This window comes from Oncorhynchus mykiss, chromosome 4 (genome assembly GCF_057628025.1).
Source record: "Oncorhynchus mykiss isolate SJ-2025 chromosome 4, ASM5762802v1, whole genome shotgun sequence".
NCBI classification, from domain to species: domain Eukaryota; kingdom Metazoa; phylum Chordata; class Actinopteri; order Salmoniformes; family Salmonidae; genus Oncorhynchus; species Oncorhynchus mykiss.
This window is the reverse complement of record NC_143025.1, coordinates 7,294,706-7,312,500: the sequence shown is the minus strand read 5'-3', so window position 1 is coordinate 7,312,500 and position 17,795 is coordinate 7,294,706. Positions and strand designations below refer to the sequence as shown.

Below are 17,795 nucleotides of genomic sequence, written 5' to 3'. Positions count from 1 at the left end.
GGGCCCGACGTACACACACACAGTTAACAGATAGGGCCCGACGTACACACACACACAGCTAACAGATAGGCCCCGACGTACACACACACAGCTAACAGATAGGCCCCGACGTACACACACACACAGCTAACAGATAGGGCCCGACGTACACACACACACAGCTAACAGATAGGGCCCGACGTACACACACACACAGCTAACAGATAGGGCCCGACGTACACACACACACACAGCTAACAGATAGGGCCCGACGTACACACACACAGCTAACAGATAGGGCCCGATGTACACACACACAGCTAACAGATATGGCCCGACACAGATAAGTAGATGGGTCTTCTATAGGGTCAGATTGGAGGAAACGTAATATACTGATTACAAGCACTTCCTGGAATAAGGAGGCTGCTGATATACGGACCAATTATCATGCAAAACAACTCCTACAGCGATGGATTATACAGTAGTCTCCAGCTGATCTTCTTCCTATCGTACATCGTACATTAGGCTACTAAAGATGCTAATAATAACAATTATTCAATTAGGAGGAGAAGGTTTGAAAGCGCGTGTGTGACCCCCCCGGCTCTCCATTCCAGCCTCGTTAACGTTTGTTAACGGGCCTCCAGATCAACAGGAAAACAGGAAGAACCCTGGAGAATCCATACAAATGAAAGGGAATAAAGAGTAATGGCTGGAGCTGAATAGGCTACAAAAAGGTATCTGCTCGTTAAACTCGGACAGCAAACAGGCCTTTACTCCACAGCTCATCCCCTGTGTTTAAGACCAGGTACCACAGGTACAACTGCCATTTCCAGAAAGTCACAATCTGCTATGTAGTGTCATCATCCAGTGTCCGGAATGAGTTATCAGCTAATTTGCATGTTTAAACCATTTTTAAGATAGGCCTTAAGGTGAAACTTAGTATACATTATGGTGTAACACAGATAATTTTCTGTTTTGAACCAGCATGAATAGGATATATTTTAGACGGCATCGCAAATCAGACAGCAACATCACTGCTTCCTGAACTATGCTGAGTCACAGTTACAGCCCCATGACTGAAACAGCCTGCAGGCTAACTAACTGGTCTGACTGAAACAGCCTGCAGTTTAACTGGTCTGACGGAAACAGCCTGCAGGCTAACTAACTGGTCTGACTGAAACAGCCTGCAGGCTAACTAACTGGTCTGACTGAAACAGCCTGCAGGCTAACTAACTGGTCTGACTGAAACAGCCTGCAGACTAACTAACTGGTCTGACTGAAACAGCCTGCAGACTAACTAACTGGTCTGCCTGAAACAGCCTGCAGACTAACTAACTGGTCTGACTGAAACAGCCTGCAGGCTAACTAACTGGTCTGACCTTTGTTCACTTTCATCTATCTGACATGTTTACTTAACACAGATGATTATTAGAAACCCTGTCCTGTCTAGAGACCCTGTCCTATCTAGAGACCCTGTCCTGTCTAGAGGCCCTGTCCTGTCTAGAGGCCCTGTCCTGTCTAGAGACCCTGGTTAGAGACCCTGGTTAGAGACCCTGTCTAGAGACCCTGTCTAGAGAACCTGTCCTGTCTAGAGACCCTGGTTAGAGACCCTGTCCTGTCTAGAGACCCTGTCTAGAGACCCTGCCTTGCCTAGAGACCCTGTCCTATCTAGAGACCCTGTCCTGTCTAGAGACCCTGTCCTGTCTAGAGACCCTGTCCAGTCTAGAGACCCTGTCCTGTCTAGAGACCCTGGTTAGAGACCCTGGTTAGAGACCCTGTCTAGAGACCCTGTCTAGAGAACCTGTCCTGTCTAGAGACCCTGGTTAGAGACCCTGTCCTGTCTAGAGACCCTGTCTAGAGACCCTGTCCTGTCTAGAGACCCTGTCTAGAGACCCTGTCCTGTCTAGAGACCCTGTCCTGCCTAGAGACCCTGTCTAGAGACCCTGTCCTGTCTAGAGACCCTGTCTAGAGACCCTATCTAGAGACCCTGGTTAGAGACCCTGGTTAGACCACCGGCCACATCAAGGGCTCTCCATCGAGGTCAATAATAATAATACATTCAGTTAGCAGATGCTTTTATCCAAAGCAACTTACAGTGAGTGCATACATCTTCTTATGGATGGCCCCAGCGGGAATCAAACACACAATCCTTACCCAGCATGTTGGTGAGCCACAGGGCCAGGTCTTCCTTCAATGGCAGAAGGCTGGCTTCGTGGCGGCTGGTCAGCCATTGGTTGTACTGCTGCATGTCGGTCAGGCCTGGGCCAATTACCTGCTTGGGACTCAGAGAGCTGCACATCGTGGTTACCTCCATGTCACTGGCCTATAGAAGGATAGGAGGAGAGGGGTCAAAGACTGAGACAAGACACAGACCTGCTCTCTCTAACTCGGCCTCCTGATCCTTATTCTTTCTATCCATCCTTCCGCTGTACATATATCCTTTTCCATCCTCCTCTACCGGTGCCTTTCCATCCTCCTCTACCGGTCCCTTTCCATCCTCCTCTACCGGTCCCTTTCCATCCTCCTCTACCGGTCCCTTTCCATCCTCCTCTACCCTCTACCGGTCCCTTTCTATCCCCCTCTACCGGTCCCTTTCCGTCCTCCTCTACCGGTCCCTTTCCATCCTCCTCTACCCTCTACCGGTCCCTTTCCATCCTCCTCTACCCTCTACCGGTCCCTTTCCATCCTCCTCTACCGGTCCCTTTCCATCCTCCTCTACCGGTCCCTTTCTGTCCTCCTCTACCGGTCCCTTTCCATCTTCCTCTACCGGTCCCTTTCCATCCTCCTCTACCGGTCCCTTTCTATCCTCCTCTACCGGTCCCTTTCCATCCTCCTCTACCGGTGCCTTTCCATCCTCCTCTACCGGTGCCTTTCCATCCTCCTCTACCGGTCCCTTTCTGTCCTCCTCTACCGGTCCCTTTCCATCCTCCTCTACCCTCTACCGGTCCCTTTCCATCCTCCTCTACCGGTCCCTTTCTATCCTCCTCTACCCTCTACCGGTCCCTTTCCATCCTCCTCTACCGGTCCCTTTCCATCCTCCTCTACCGGTCCCTTTCCATCCTCCTCTACCGGTCCCTTTCCATCCTCCTCTACCGGTCCCTTTCCATCCTCCTCTACCCTCTACCGGTCCCTTTCTGTCCTCCTCTACCGGTCCCTTTCCATCCTCCTCTACCCTCTACCGGTCCCTTTCCATCCTCCTCTACCGGTCCCTTTCCGTCCTCCTCTACCGGTCCCTTTCCATCCTCCTCTACCGGTCCCTTTCCATCCTCCTCTACCCTCTACCGGTCCCTTTCCGTCCTCCTCTACCCTCTACCGGTCCCTTTCCATCCTCCTCTACCGGTCCCTTTCCATCCTCCTCTACCGGTCCCTTTTCATCCTCCTCTACCGGTCCCTTTCCATCCTCCTCTACCCTCTACCGGTCCCTTTCTGTCCTCCTCTACCGGTCCCTTTCCATCCTCCTCTACCCTCTACCGGTCCCTTTCCATCCTCCTCTACCGGTCCCTTTCCGTCCTCCTCTACCGGTCCCTTTCCATCCTCCTCTACCGGTCCCTTTCCATCCTCCTCTACCCTCTACCGGTCCCTTTCCGTCCTCCTCTACCCTCTACCGGTCCCTTTCCATCCTCCTCTACCGGTCCCTTTCCATCCTCCTCTACCGGTCCCTTTTCATCCTCCTCTACCGGTCCCTTTCCATCCTCCTCTACCAGTCCCTTTCCATCCTCCTCTACCGGTCCCTTTCCATCCTCCTCTACCGGTCCCTTTCCATCCTCCTCTACTGGTCCCTTTCCATCCTCTTCTACCGGTCTCTTTCTATCCTCCTCTACCCTCTACCGGTCCCTTTCCATCCTCTTCTACCGGTCTCTTTCTATCCTCCTCTACCCTCTACCGGTCCCTTTCCATCCTCCGCTCCCGGTCCCTTTCCATCCTCCTCTACCGGTCCCTTTCTGTCCTCCTCTACCGGTCCCTTTCCATCCTCCTCTACCGGTCCCTTTCCATCCTCCTCTACCCTCTGCCGGTCCCTTTCCATCCTCCTCTACCCTCTACCGGTCCCTTTCCATCCTCCTCTACCGGTCCCTTTCCATCCTCCTCTACCGGTCCCTTTCCGTCCTCCTCTACCGGTCCCTTTCCATCCTCCTCTACCGGTCCCTTTCCATCCTCCTCTACCCTCTACCGGTCCCTTTCCATCCTCCTCTACCGGTCCCTTTCCGTCCTCCTCTACCGGTCCCTTTCCATCCTCCTCTACCCTCTACCGGTCCCTTTCCATCCTCCTCTACCCTCTACCGGTCCCTTTCCATCCTCCTCTACCGGTCCCTTTCCATCCTCCTCTACCGGTCCCTTTCCATCCTCCTCTACCCTCTACCGGTCCCTTTCCATCCTCCTCTACCGGTCCCTTATCAATTTTGGACACATTGAAACCAAATATTTTATCAAGTTGTAAACTATTAATATTATTAAAACTAGAATCCTTAGTTGATACATATATATTTTTTTGCCTCACAAGTCCTCAACTGGCAGCTTCATTAAATAGTAACCGCAAAACCCCAGTCTCAACGTCAACAGTGAAGAGGCGACTCCGGGATGCTGGCCTTCAAGGCAGAGTTCCTCTGTCCAGTCTCAACGTCAACAGTGAAGAGGCGACTCCGGGATGCTGGCCTTCTAGTCAGAGTAGCAAAGAAAAAGCCATATTTCGAACTGGCCAATAAGAAGAAAAGATTAAGACGGCAAAAGAACCCAGACACTGGACAGAGGAACTCTGCCTTGAAGGCCAGCATCCCGGAGTAGCCTCTTCACTGTTGACATTGAGACTGGACAGAGGAACTCTGCCTAGAAGGACAGCATCCCGGAGTCACCTCTTCACTGTTGACGTTGAGACTGGACAGAGGAACTCTGCCTAGAAGGACAGCATCCCGGAGTCACCTCTTCACTGTTGACGTTGACACTGGACAGAGGAACTCTGCCTAGAAGGTCAGCATCCCGGAGTCACCTCTTCACTGTTGACATTGACACTGGACAGAGGAACTCTGCCTAGAAGGTCAGCATCCCGGAGTCACCTCTTCACTGTTGACGTTGAGACTGGACAGAGGAACTCTGCCTAGAAGGCCAGCATCCCGGAGTCACCTCTTCACTGTTGACATTGACACTGGACAGAGGAACTCTGCCTTGAAGGCCAGCATCCCGGAGTCACCTCTTCACTGTTGACATTGACACTGGACAGAGGAACTCTGCCTTGAAGGCCAGCATCCCGGAGTCATCTCTTCACTGTTGACATTGACACTGGACAGAGGAACTCTGCCTAGAAGGCCAGCATCCCGGAGTCACCTCTTCACTGTTGACATTGACACTGGACAGAGGAACTCTGCCTTGAAGGCCAGCATCCCGGAGTCGCCTCTTCACTGTTGACGTTGACACTGGACAGAGGAACTCTGCCTAGAAGGCCAGCATCCCGGAGTCGCCTCTTCACTGTTGACGTTGACACTGGACAGAGGAACTCTGCTTAGAAGGCCAGCATCCCGGAGTCGCCTCTTCACTGTTGACGTTGAGACTGGTGTTTTGCGGGTACTATTTAATGAAGCTGCCAGTTGAGGACTTCTGAGGTAAAAAAAATATATGTAGCAACTAAGGATTCTAGTTTTAATAATAGTAATTGTTTACAACTTGATAAAATATTTGGTTTCAATGTGTCCAAAATTGATAAATACATTAGGCATATATAAATAAATCAATTACAAGTTCAAATATATTTCCCTTCTGTTAACCTCCAGGGCCTGTATTACTGAGGTATGCCCAGTTAGTTCACAGTAGCATAAAAGGTAGGTTTGTTATTTGTGAGCTTATGTAAATGCATTTTAAGGTGTGTTTTTGTCTCTTTTATGTCAGTGCATGTGTTCATGTCATTACCCCCTGGGTACACACTGGTTGTATCAATGTTGTTTCCACGTCGTTTCAATGAAATGACGTTGAACCAACGTGGAATAGACGTTGAATTGACATCTGTGCCCAGTGGGTATGCATTTTCATTTTTACAACTGATTTTTAAACAATTTAAAGAAACTGTTTCTATTCTTGTCAATCATAAAATGAACCCGACCACAACAGTTTACACGTCCATGTTCAGCCAATTTAAAATTACAATAAAACACACACACACAAATAAGAAATGTCTGAAAACAGTTAGATGGAAATATGACCACCCACGATAAACCAATGAAATGAAACACAGCTATTCAGCATAATAAAATACAACTTTTGAAGTTATTCATATGAACTTCATTAAAAAGGTTTGGCTGCAGCTAAAGAATAGATTCTCCTCTAAAACAAGTCAACTGACTAACTGACTAACTGACTAACTGACTAACTGACTAACTAACTAACTAACTGACTAACTGATTAACTAACTGACTAACTCACTAACTGACTAACTGACTGACTAACTAACTGACTAACTGACTGACTGACTAACTAACTAACTGACTAACTGACTAACTAACTAACTAACTGACTAACTGACTGACTAACTGACTAACTGACTGACTAACTGACTGACTAACTAACTAACTGACTAACTAACTAACTGACTGACTAACTGACTAACTAACTAACTAACTGACTAACAGACTAACTAACTAACTGACTAACTAACTGACTAACTGACTGACTAACTGACTAACTGACTGACTAACTGACTGACTGACTAACTGACTGACTAACTGACTGACTAACTGACTGACTGACTGACTGACTGACTAACTAACTAACTGACTAACTGACTAACTAACTGACTAACTGACGAACTAACTAACTGACTGACTGGCTAACTGACTAACTGACTGACTAACTGACTGACTAACTGACTAACTGACGAACTAACTAACTGACTGACTGGCTAACTGACTAACTGACTGACTAACTGACTGACTAACTGACTAACTGACTAACTGACTAACTGACTAACTAACTAACTAACTAACTGACTAACTGATTAACTAACTGACTAACTAACTAACTGACTAACTGACTGACTAACTGACTAACTAACTAACTAACTGACTAACTGACTGACTGACTGACTAACTAACTAACTGACTAACTGACTAACTAACTAACTAACTGACTGACTAACTGACTAACTGACTGACTAACTGACTGACTAACTAACTGACTAACTGACTGACTAACTGACTGACTAACTGACTGACTGACTAACTGACTGACTAACTGACTGACTAACTGACTAACTGACTGACTGACTGACTGACTAACTAACTAACTGACTGACTGACTAACTAACTGACTAACTGACGAACTAACTAACTGACTGACTGGCTAACTGACTAACTGACTGACTAACTGACTGACTAACTGACTAACTGACTAACTGACTAACTAACTAACTGACTGACTAACTGACTAACTAACTAACTGACTAACTAACTAACTGACTAACTGACTAACTAACTGACTAACTAATTGACTAACTAATTGACTAACTGACTAAATAACTGACTAACTGACTAACTAACTAACTGACTAACTGACTAACTAACTGACTAACTAACTGACTAACTGACTAAATAACTGACTAACTGACTAACTAACTGACTAACTGACTAACTAACTGACTAACTAATTGACTAACTAATTGACTAACTGACTAAATAACTGACTAACTGACTAACTAACTAACTGACTAACTGACTAACTAACTGACTAACTAACTGACTAACTAACTGACTAACTGACTAAATAACTGACTAACTGACTAACTAACTAACTGACTAACTGACTAACTAACTGACTAACTAACTAACTGACTAACTGACTAACTGACTAACTGACTAACTGACTAACTATGTAACATGACTAACTGACTCCACACAGGCAGCTTTGTTTGGTAGATACATTTTATTCGGTCTCATACATCAACAGTTAATTTATCTAAACACTTGATATTGAGTATATTAAACAGTATATTAAACAGCAACTAAGGATTCTAGTTTTAAAAATAGTAATTGTTTACAACTTGATAAAATATTTGGTTTCAATGTGTCCAAAATTGATAAATACATTAGGCATATATAAATAAATCAATTACAAGTTCAAATATATTTCCCTTCTGTTAACCTCCAGGGCCTGTATTACTGAGGTATGCCCAGTTAGTTCACAGTAGCATAAAAGGTAGGTTTGTGATTTGTGAGCTTATGTAAATGCATTTTAAGGTGTGTTTTTGTCTCTTTTATGTCAGTGCATGTGTTCATGTCATTACCCACTGGGTACACACTGGTTGTATCAATGTTGTTTCCACGTCGTTTCAATGAAATGACGTTGAACCAACGTGGAATAGACGTTGAATTGACATCTGTGCCCAGTGGGTATGCATTTCCATTTTTACAACTGATTTTTAAACAATTTAAAGAAACTGTTTCTATTCTTGTCAATCATAAAATGAACCCGACCACAACAGTTTACACGTCCATGTTCAGCCAATTTAAAATTACAATAAAACACACACACACAAATAAGAAATGTCTGAAAACAGTTAGATGGAAATATGACCACCCACGATAAACCAATGAAATGAAACACAGCTATTCAGCATAATAAAATACAACTTTTGAAGTTATTCATATGAACTTTATTAAAAAGGTTTGGCTGCAGCTAAAGAATAGATTCTCCTCTAAAACAAGTCAACTGACTAACTGACTAACATGACTAACTGACTAACTAACTAACTGACTAACTGACTGACTGACTGACTGACTGACTAACTAACTGACTAACTGACTGACTGACTAACTGACTAACTGACTGACTAACTAACTGACTAACGGACTAACTAACTAACTAACTGACTAACGGACTAACAAACTAACTGACTAACTAACTAACTAACTGACTAACTAACTAACTAACTAACTGACTAACTAACTAACTGACTAACTAACTAACTAACTAACTAACTAACTGACTAACTAACTAACTAACTAACTAACTAACTGACTAACTAACTAACTAACTAACTAACAAAATGACTAACTAACTAACTGACTAACTGACTGACTAACTAACTAACTGACTAACTAACTAACTGACTAACTAACTAACTAACTAACTAACTAACTAACTGACTAACTAACTAACTAACTAACTAACTGACTAACTGACTCCACACAGGCAGCTTTGTTTGGTAGATACATTTTATTCGGTCTCATACATCAACAGTTAATTTATCCAAACATTTGATATTCTGTATATTTTTTTAGTTTTACTTTAAGCTATACAGAAGAATATCTCTCATACCAACCATGGAAATAAGACTACAGTTGTGTATAGCAGTCTGCCCAGGGCTACAGGCCAGGGATGGACAACTCCTTGGGGCACTGGAGTGTTGCATTCTAAACAGAATATCATGATTAGTTGATTATTGGAGTCAGGTGTGTTAACTTCGGCTGGGGGAGAAGTGTGACCACATCAATCAGGTCCCTGAGGACTGGAGTTGCCCATCCCTGCTGGGGGAGAAGTGTGACCACATCAATCAGGTCCCTGAGGACTGGAGTTGCCCATCCCTGCTATAATCAAGCTTTTTCCCTAAAACTCTGTTTAATTTTATTTTTTTTATCTACAGAAATAACAATAGAAGTATTGTTGAATAAGTGATTGAAATCTTATCATTTGATTCTGATTTATTGATTCTGAAATATGTAACAACTTCACAACAAATGCAATAATATATTTGCGGATAAAGCATACAGTATAAATCCTACAAAAAACAAATAAACTACCAGACCAATCAGAGGCATGCAATCAACAGTCCCTGTATCTTCCACTCACCCTCTGCAAAGCAACTCTTCTATCCGGACTGTCACCGTCCTCTCGTACAGTGTCTTTGCTCCTCCGTGCGTTCTGTATGCATGCTTTTCACCATCGCTCATCTACCCCCCGCTCTGTCGCGGGAAAACAGTGGCCCGGGGTAGAATGGGGCAATGCATAGCATATCTCTGTCTCTCAACCTGTCGAGGATATTTTTTGTGGAGCCGAGTGCTGCACTGCCGATAGGAGGAGAGTTTTTGATCAGTCACACTGGACTGACTGACTGGGAATGTTATGCTGCGTTCCCTCCTCCTCTCATTCTCTCTCTCTAATCTGACATTTGAGAAACTCGTCCGTGCTCAAGATTGTAATTAGATAGATGCTGAAGCAGAAGTGCATTCATTGGCCAAGCCACTGTGCAATTTTATGTATTGCAATTGTTCGATTATAAATGACTATAACACAACACAGTGACAAAATTCGATGGGACTTGCTTGTTCTTCTTCTACAATCAATCTACACATATTCGCCAATTCAGAAAAAAAATAATGTAAAACTCAAACGGTAGAAATATTTTCTCGGAGGACAATACATTTATTCTATTCGCCAGATTGTTGATTTATACAACTTTTATCTTGAGAACTTTTATTTTGAAGTGACTGTGACGCCTTCGCATACCCGGAAGTTCACTTCACAACATAAACTGGCGGGGGGGGGAAAGAGGAGAGTACACGGAGAAAAGAAGTAGCTTTAATTAAACACCAAAGTGACTTTTCCAACCAACCTTTTGGAGTAATTTCAGGCGTCCTTTTAACATTTTCAAACTCACTTGCAAATGTTCTGAGAGCAGATAGTGTCACATGGAGGCTATTGTAAAGAACGTGGAGCGGACCACGGAGCTACTCGCTGTGTCGCAGACAGAGACGGTGCAGCGGTGGGACAAACAGACCCTGGACAGAGCCTTCCAATGGACTCAGTACTGTCAACACGTCTACACAAGGTTCCATGCAAATCCAACCGTCAGGGACATCTTGGAAAAACAACTACAGGTGACAAACGAAAGTTTACGAACAACTTTTCATGGGTATACGGACATCACGTTTTCTGACCTGTCGCAGTGTCAACACTTGCTGCTTGTGGGGTTACTAAACAACGCCGCTGTTCCGAGCTCAGTCGTCAAACTACTTTTCGACACTATAACTGTTGGAGGTAAATATAAGGACGCCACCGGTCATTGCATTGAACTCATAGAAGTGAAATCAGCATGTAAAGTCTTAAGCGCCATTTATTTGAAACGCAGTACGTCCTTTCCCGGTCCCGATGCTGACGTGTTAGGCATGACACTGATGGAGATGTTGGATATCCTGCTCTCTCCAGCTACTGGCGGGTCCAAGGTGGGCCTAGCAGGGAAGTTATTGGACAACCTCTTACAAACCTGTGGTGAAAATGAAAACTTCTCAGGAGTCGTTGCTGCTGCTCTTCTGTCAAGGAAAAACAACAAAACGGCAGCAGCAACAACAAAAATGGCTTCAGAAGGAGTTTCATTCCACTTTATCCTGGATTGGCTGCAGCAACACCACAGTTTACTCCATAATATGTGTTCCACGTTGCCTATTGGTCTTTTGATGGACCTCCACCAGCAGTCTGTGAGGTTTAGAGTGACCTACGGTGACATGTTGAAGCAATGGGGGTCACAGTTGGAGTATGACGTGGGAGAAGGAGAGTGGGTTCAAATGGATACCACCGACGGGGTGTCGTTCAAGACACTGTCTGACCATTATAGGTCGTTGCTAGGGGCTTGTCCGTCAACAAAGGAGGACGTTGAGAGAGAGCTGACAGAACTGAAGGTTGCCGATGGGGACTTTGATGTTAGAGGTCTGAGTGTTTGGGGTGACCTCCTCTCTGAGCTGAACAAGGTCTGAGTGTTTGGGGTGACCTCCTCTCTGAGCTGAACAAGGTCTGAGTGTTTGGGATGGTCTTTTTTAAAAACATATTTATTTTATTTATTTTTTCACCTGAAACGTTAATTATCTGAAAACGTGTAAAACATCATCTGTTGCCATCAGTTGAGACACATGTTCTTGAGTACAGGGTGATGCAACAAATTAAAAATAAAATCAGAGTTGACTTGTTTTTAGATAATTGACAAAAAAAAAATATTTTTTTATTAATGCAAAATGTATAAAAATAAACTATAAACAGTTTGACAACTCTGTTTGTAAGCTTCTAAATGAAATCAAACTCCAACCTTTTATTTTTTCCAGTAATGAAGACATTACTGGAAAAGTAATGGGGTATGCAGAATAGTGAAGACATTACTGGAAAAGTAATGGGGTATGCAGAATAGGTCAACTTTGATCACTTTTTTATCTCCTGAATGTTTTGGTAACTTTCTGACCACTTCCCTCCATGTATGGTAAGTTTATTTTTATTTTTATGAAAGCTGTCAAAAAGTGAATTGAAATGGATTTACCCCCTCTCTTGAGCAGAACAAAGCCATGTGTAGCCTCATCAGTATCCTGTCATTGGGCAGTCAGTGTTCGTTGGACAAATGTGGACGTTTGGCCTCGTTAGATACAATTGATTTATATGTATTTGTCAAAGGATACATGTTTTTGTGCTAATACATTCATATACGTTTGTATCAATAACAGAATAAAGAGGACTTTCATTATGCAAATGTTTGTGTTTTTATTTCAACTGTGTAATAATACTGTCACCCCCCTTTTTGTTTTATTTTGTACACACCAAGCTACTGAAACGTTTGTATTCATTATGGATCCCCATTAGTTCCTGCCAAGGCAGCAGCTACTCTTCCTGGGCTTTATTATGGATCCCCATCAGCAGCTACTCTTCCTGGGGTTTATTATGGATCCCCATTAGTTCCTGCCAAGGCAGTAGCTACTCTTTCTGGGGTTTATTATGGATCCCCATTAGTTCCTGCCAAGGTAGCAGCTACTCTTCCTGGGCTTTATTATGGATCCCCATTAGTTCCTGTCAAGGCAGCAGCTACTCTTCCTCGGGTTTATTATGGATCCCCATTAGTTCCTGCCAAGGCAGTAGCTACTCTTCCTGGGGTTTGTTATGGATCCCCATTAGTTCCTGCCAAGGCAGCAGCTACTCTTCCTGGGGTTTGTTATGGATCCCCATTAGTTCCTGCCAAGGCAGCAGCTACTCTTCCTGGGGTTTATTATGGATCCCCATTAGTTCCTGCCAAGGCAGCAGCTACTCTTCCTGGGGTTTATTATGGATCCCCATTAGTTCCTGCCAAGGCAGCAGCTACTCTTCCTGGGGTTTATTATGGATCCCCATTAGTTCCTGCCAAGGCAGCAGCTACTCTTCCTGGGGTTTGTTATGGATCCCCATTAGTTCCTGCCAAGGCAGCAGCTACTCTTCCTGGGCTTTATTATGGATCCCCATTAGTTCCTGCCAAGGCAGCAGCTACTCTTCCTGGGGTTTATTATGGATCCCCATTAGTTCCTGCCAAGGCAGCAGCTACTCTTCCTGGGGTTTATTATGGATCCCCATTAGTTCCTGCCAAGGCAGCAGCTACTCTTCCTGGGGTTTATTATGGATCCCCATTAGTTCCTGCCAAGGCAGCAGCTACTCTTCCTGGGGTTTATTATGGATCCCCATGAATTCCTGCCAAGGCAGCAGCTAATCTTCCTGGGGTTTATTATGGATCCCCATCAGCAGCTACTCTTCCCGGGGTTTATTATGGATCCCCATCAGTAGCTACTCTTCCTGGGGTTTATTATGGATCCCCATCAGCAGCTACTCTTCCTGGGGTTTATTATGGATCCCCATCAGCAGCTACTCTTCCTGGGGTTTATTATGGATCCCCATCAGCTGCTGCCAAGGCAGCAGCTACTCTTCCTGGGGTTTATTATGTATCCCCATTAGTTCCTGCCAAGGCAGCAGCTACTCTTCCTGGGGTTTATTATGAATCCCCATTAGTTCCTGCCAAGGCAGCAGCTACTCTTCCTCTGGTTTATTATGAATCCCCATTAGTTCCTGTCAAGGCAGCAGCTACTCTTCCTGGGGTTTATTATGGATCCCCATTAGTTCCTGCCAAGGCAGCAGCTACTCTTCCTGGGGTTTATTATGGATCCCCATTAGTTCCTGCCAAGGCAGCAGCTACTCTTCCTGGGGTTTATTATGGATCCCCATTAGTTCCTGCCAAGGCAGCAGCTACTCTTCCTGGGGTTTGTTATGGATCCCCATTAGTTCCTGCCAAGGCAGCAGATACTCTTCCTGGGGTTTATTATGGATCCCCATTAGTTCCTGCCAAGGTAGCAGCTACTCTTCCTGGGCTTTATTATGGATCCCCATTAGTTCCTGCCAAGGCAGCAGCTAGTCTTCCTGGGGTTTATTATGGATCCCCATTAGTTCCTGCCAAGGCAGCAGCTACTCTTCCTGGGGTTTATTATGGATCCCCATTAGTTCCTGCCAAGGCAGCAGCTACTCTTCCTGGGGTTTATTATGGATCCCCATTAGTTCCTGCCAAGGCAGCAGCTACTCTTCCTGGGGTTTGTTATGGATCCCCATTAGTTCCTGCCAAGGCAGCAGATACTCTTCCTGGGGTTTATTATGGATCCCCATTAGTTCCTGCCAAGGTAGCAGCTACTCTTCCTGGGCTTTATTATGGATCCCCATTAGTTCCTGCCAAGGCAGCAGCTAGTCTTCCTGGGGTTTATTATGGATCCCCATTAGTTCCTGTCAAGGCAGCAGCTACTCTTCCTCGGGTTTATTATGGATCCCCATTAGTTCCTGCCAAGGCAGCAGCTACTCTTCCTGGGGTTTATTATGGATCCCCATTAGTTCTTGCCAAGGCAGCAGCTACTCTTCCTGGGGTTTGTTATGGATCCCCATTAGTTCCTGCCAAGGCAGCAGCTACTCTTCCTGGGCTTTATTATGGATCCCCATTAGTTCCTGCCAAGGCAGCAGCTACTCTTCCTGGGTTTTTTTATGGATCCCCATTAGTTCCTGCCAAGGCAGCAGCTACTCTTCCTGGGGTTTATTATGGATCCCCATGAATTCCTGCCAAGGCAGCAGCTAATCTTCCTGGGGTTTATTATGGATCCCCATCAGCAGCTACTCTTCTTGGGGTTTATTACGGATCCCCATTTGTTCCTGCCAAGGCAGCAGCTACTCTTCCTGGGATTTATTATGGATCCCCATCAGCTGCTGCCAAGGCAGAATCTACTCTTCCTGGGGTTTATTATGGATCCCCATCAGCTGCTGCCAAGGCAGCAGCTACTCTTCCTGGAGTTTATTATGGATCCCCATTAGTTCCTGCCAAGGCAGCAGCTACTCTTCCTGGGGTTTATTATGGATCCCTATTAGTTCCTGCCAAGGCAGCAGCTTCTCTTCCTGGGGTTTATTATTGATCCCCATTAGTTCCTGCCAAGGCAGCAGCTTCTCTTCCTGGGGTTTATTATTGATCCCCATTAGTTCCTGCCAAGGCAGCAGCTTCTCTTCCTGGGGTTTATTATGGATCCCCATTAGTTCCTGCCAAGGCAGCAGCTACTCTTCCTGGGGTTTATTATGGATCCCCATTATTTCCTGCCAAGGCAGCAGCTACTCTTCCTGGGGTTTGTTATGGATCCCCATTAGTTCCTGCCAAGGCAGAAGCTACTCTTCCTGGGGTTTATTATGGATCCCCATGAATTCCTGCCAAGGCAGCAGCTAATCTTCCTGTGGTTTATTATGGATCCCCATCAGCAGCTACTCTTCCTGGGGTTTATTATGGATCCCCATCAGTAGCTACTCTTCCTGGGGTTTATTATGGATCCCCATCAGCAGCTACTCATCCTGGGGTTTATTATGGATCCCCATCAGCAGCTACTCTTCCTGGGGTTTATTATGGATCCCCATCAGCTGCTGCCAAGGCAGCAGCTACTCTTCCTGGGGTTTATTATGTATCCCCATTAGTTCCTGCCAAGGCAGCAGCTACTCTTCCTGGGGTTTATTATGAATCCCCATTAGTTCCTGTCAAGGCAGCAGCTACTCTTCCTGGGGTTTATTATGGATCCCCATTAGTTCCTGCCAAGGCAGCAGCTACTCTTCCTGGGGTTTATTATGGATCCCCATTAGTTCCTGCCAAGGCAGCAGCTACTCTTCCTGGGGTTTATTATGGATCCCCATTAGTTCCTGCCAAGGCAGCAGCTACTCTTCCTGGGGTTTGTTATGGATCCCCATTAGTTCCTGCCAAGGCAGCAGATACTCTTCCTGGGGTTTATTATGGATCCCCATTAGTTCCTGCCAAGGTAGCAGCTACTCTTCCTGGGCTTTATTATGGATCCCCATTAGTTCCTGCCAAGGCAGCAGCTAGTCTTCCTGGGGTTTATTATGGATCCCCATTAGTTCCTGCCAAGGCAGCAGCTACTCTTCCTGGGGTTTATTATGGATCCCCATTAGTTCCTGCCAAGGCAGCAGCTACTCTTCCTGGGGTTTATTATGGATCCCCATTAGTTCCTGCCAAGGCAGCAGCTACTCTTCCTGGGCTTTATTATGGATCCCCATTAGTTCCTGCCAAATCAGCAGCTAGTCTTCCTGGGGTTTATTATGGATCCCCATGAATTCCTGCCAAGGCAGCAGCTAATCTTCCTGGGGTTTATTATGGATCCCCATCAGCAGCTACTCTTCTTGGGGTTTATTACGGATCCCCATTAGTTCCTGCCAAGGCAGTAGCTACTCTTCCTGGGGTTTATTATGGATCCCCATTAGTTCCTGCCAAGGCAGCAGCTACTCTTCCTGGGGTTTGTTATGGATCCCCATTAGTTCCTGCCAAGGCAGCAGATACTCTTCCTGGGGTTTATTATGGATCCCCATTAGTTCCTGCCAAGGTAGCAGCTACTCTTCCTGGGCTTTATTATGGATCCCCATTAGTTCCTGCCAAATCAGCAGCTAGTCTTCCTGGGGTTTATTATGGATCCCCATTAGTTCCTGTCAAGGCAGCAGCTACTCTTCCTCGGGTTTATTATGGATCCCCATTAGTTCCTGCCAAGGCAGCAGCTACTCTTCCTGGGGTTTATTATGGATCCCCATTAGTTCTTGCCAAGGCAGCAGCTACTCTTCCTGGGGTTTGTTATGGATCCCCATTAGTTCCTGCCAAGGCAGCAGCTACTCTTCCTGGGCTTTATTATGGATCCCCATTAGTTCCTGCCAAGGCAGCAGCTACTCTTCCTGGGGTTTTTTATGGATCCCCATTAGTTCCTGCCAAGGCAGCAGCTACTCTTCCTGGGGTTTATTATGGATCCCCATGAATTCCTGCCAAGGCAGCAGCTAATCTTCCTGGGGTTTATTATGGATCCCCATCAGCAGCTACTCTTCTTGGGGTTTATTACGGATCCCCATTAGTTCCTGCCAAGGCAGCAGCTACTCTTCCTGGGATTTATTATGGATCCCCATCAGCTGCTGCCAAGGCAGAATCTACTCTTCCTGGGGTTTATTATGGATCCCCATCAGCTGCTGCCAAGGCAGCAGCTACTCTTCCTGGAGTTTATTATGGATCCCCATTAGTTCCTGCCAAGGCAGCAGCTACTCTTCCTGGGGTTTATTATGGATCCCTATTAGTTCCTGCCAAGGCAGCAGCTTCTCTTCCTGGGGTTTATTATTGATCCCCATTAGTTCCTGCCAAGGCAGCAGCTTCTCTTCCTGGGGTTTATTATGGATCCCCATTAATTCCTGCCAAGGCAGCAGCTACTCTTCCTGGGGTTTATTATGGATCCCCATTATTTCCTGCCAAGGCAGCAGCTACTCTTCCTGGGGTTTGTTATGGATCCCCATTAGTTCATGCCAAGGCAGAAGCTACTCTTCCTGGGGTTTATTATGGATCCCCATTAGTTCCTGCCAAGGCAGCAGCTACTCTTCCTGGGGTTTATTATGGATCCCTATTAGTTCCTGCCAAGGCAGCAGCTTTTCTTCCTGGGGTTTATTATTGATCCCCTTTAGTTCCTGCCAAGGCAGCAGCTTCTCTTCCTGGGGTTTATTATGGATCCCCATTAGTT

General features: G+C 45.6%; 2 protein-coding genes across 2 annotated transcripts in view; one reads left to right on the top strand and one right to left on the bottom strand.

Annotated features, from left to right (window-relative positions):
• Positions 1 to 10,468, bottom strand: part of LOC110522702 (growth arrest-specific protein 2) — a 46,732-nt gene extending 36,264 nt beyond the window's left edge. The window contains exons 1-2 of the mRNA XM_036968995.2: positions 9,805 to 10,468; positions 2,134 to 2,302 (exon numbers count right to left, since the gene is read on the bottom strand). Coding sequence (XP_036824890.2) covers positions 2,134 to 2,293 — 160 coding nt within the window. The 5' untranslated portion in view covers positions 2,294 to 2,302; positions 9,805 to 10,468. The remainder of the gene's footprint in view (positions 1 to 2,133; positions 2,303 to 9,804) is intronic.
• fancf (FA complementation group F) lies at positions 10,464 to 12,463 on the top strand. The gene has a single exon (XM_021598630.3). It carries the CDS (start codon positions 10,644 to 10,646, stop codon positions 11,703 to 11,705), a length of 1,062 nt encoding a protein of 353 aa, XP_021454305.3. The 5' UTR covers positions 10,464 to 10,643; the 3' UTR covers positions 11,706 to 12,463.
• Positions 12,464 to 17,795: the final 5,332 nt, after the last annotated feature.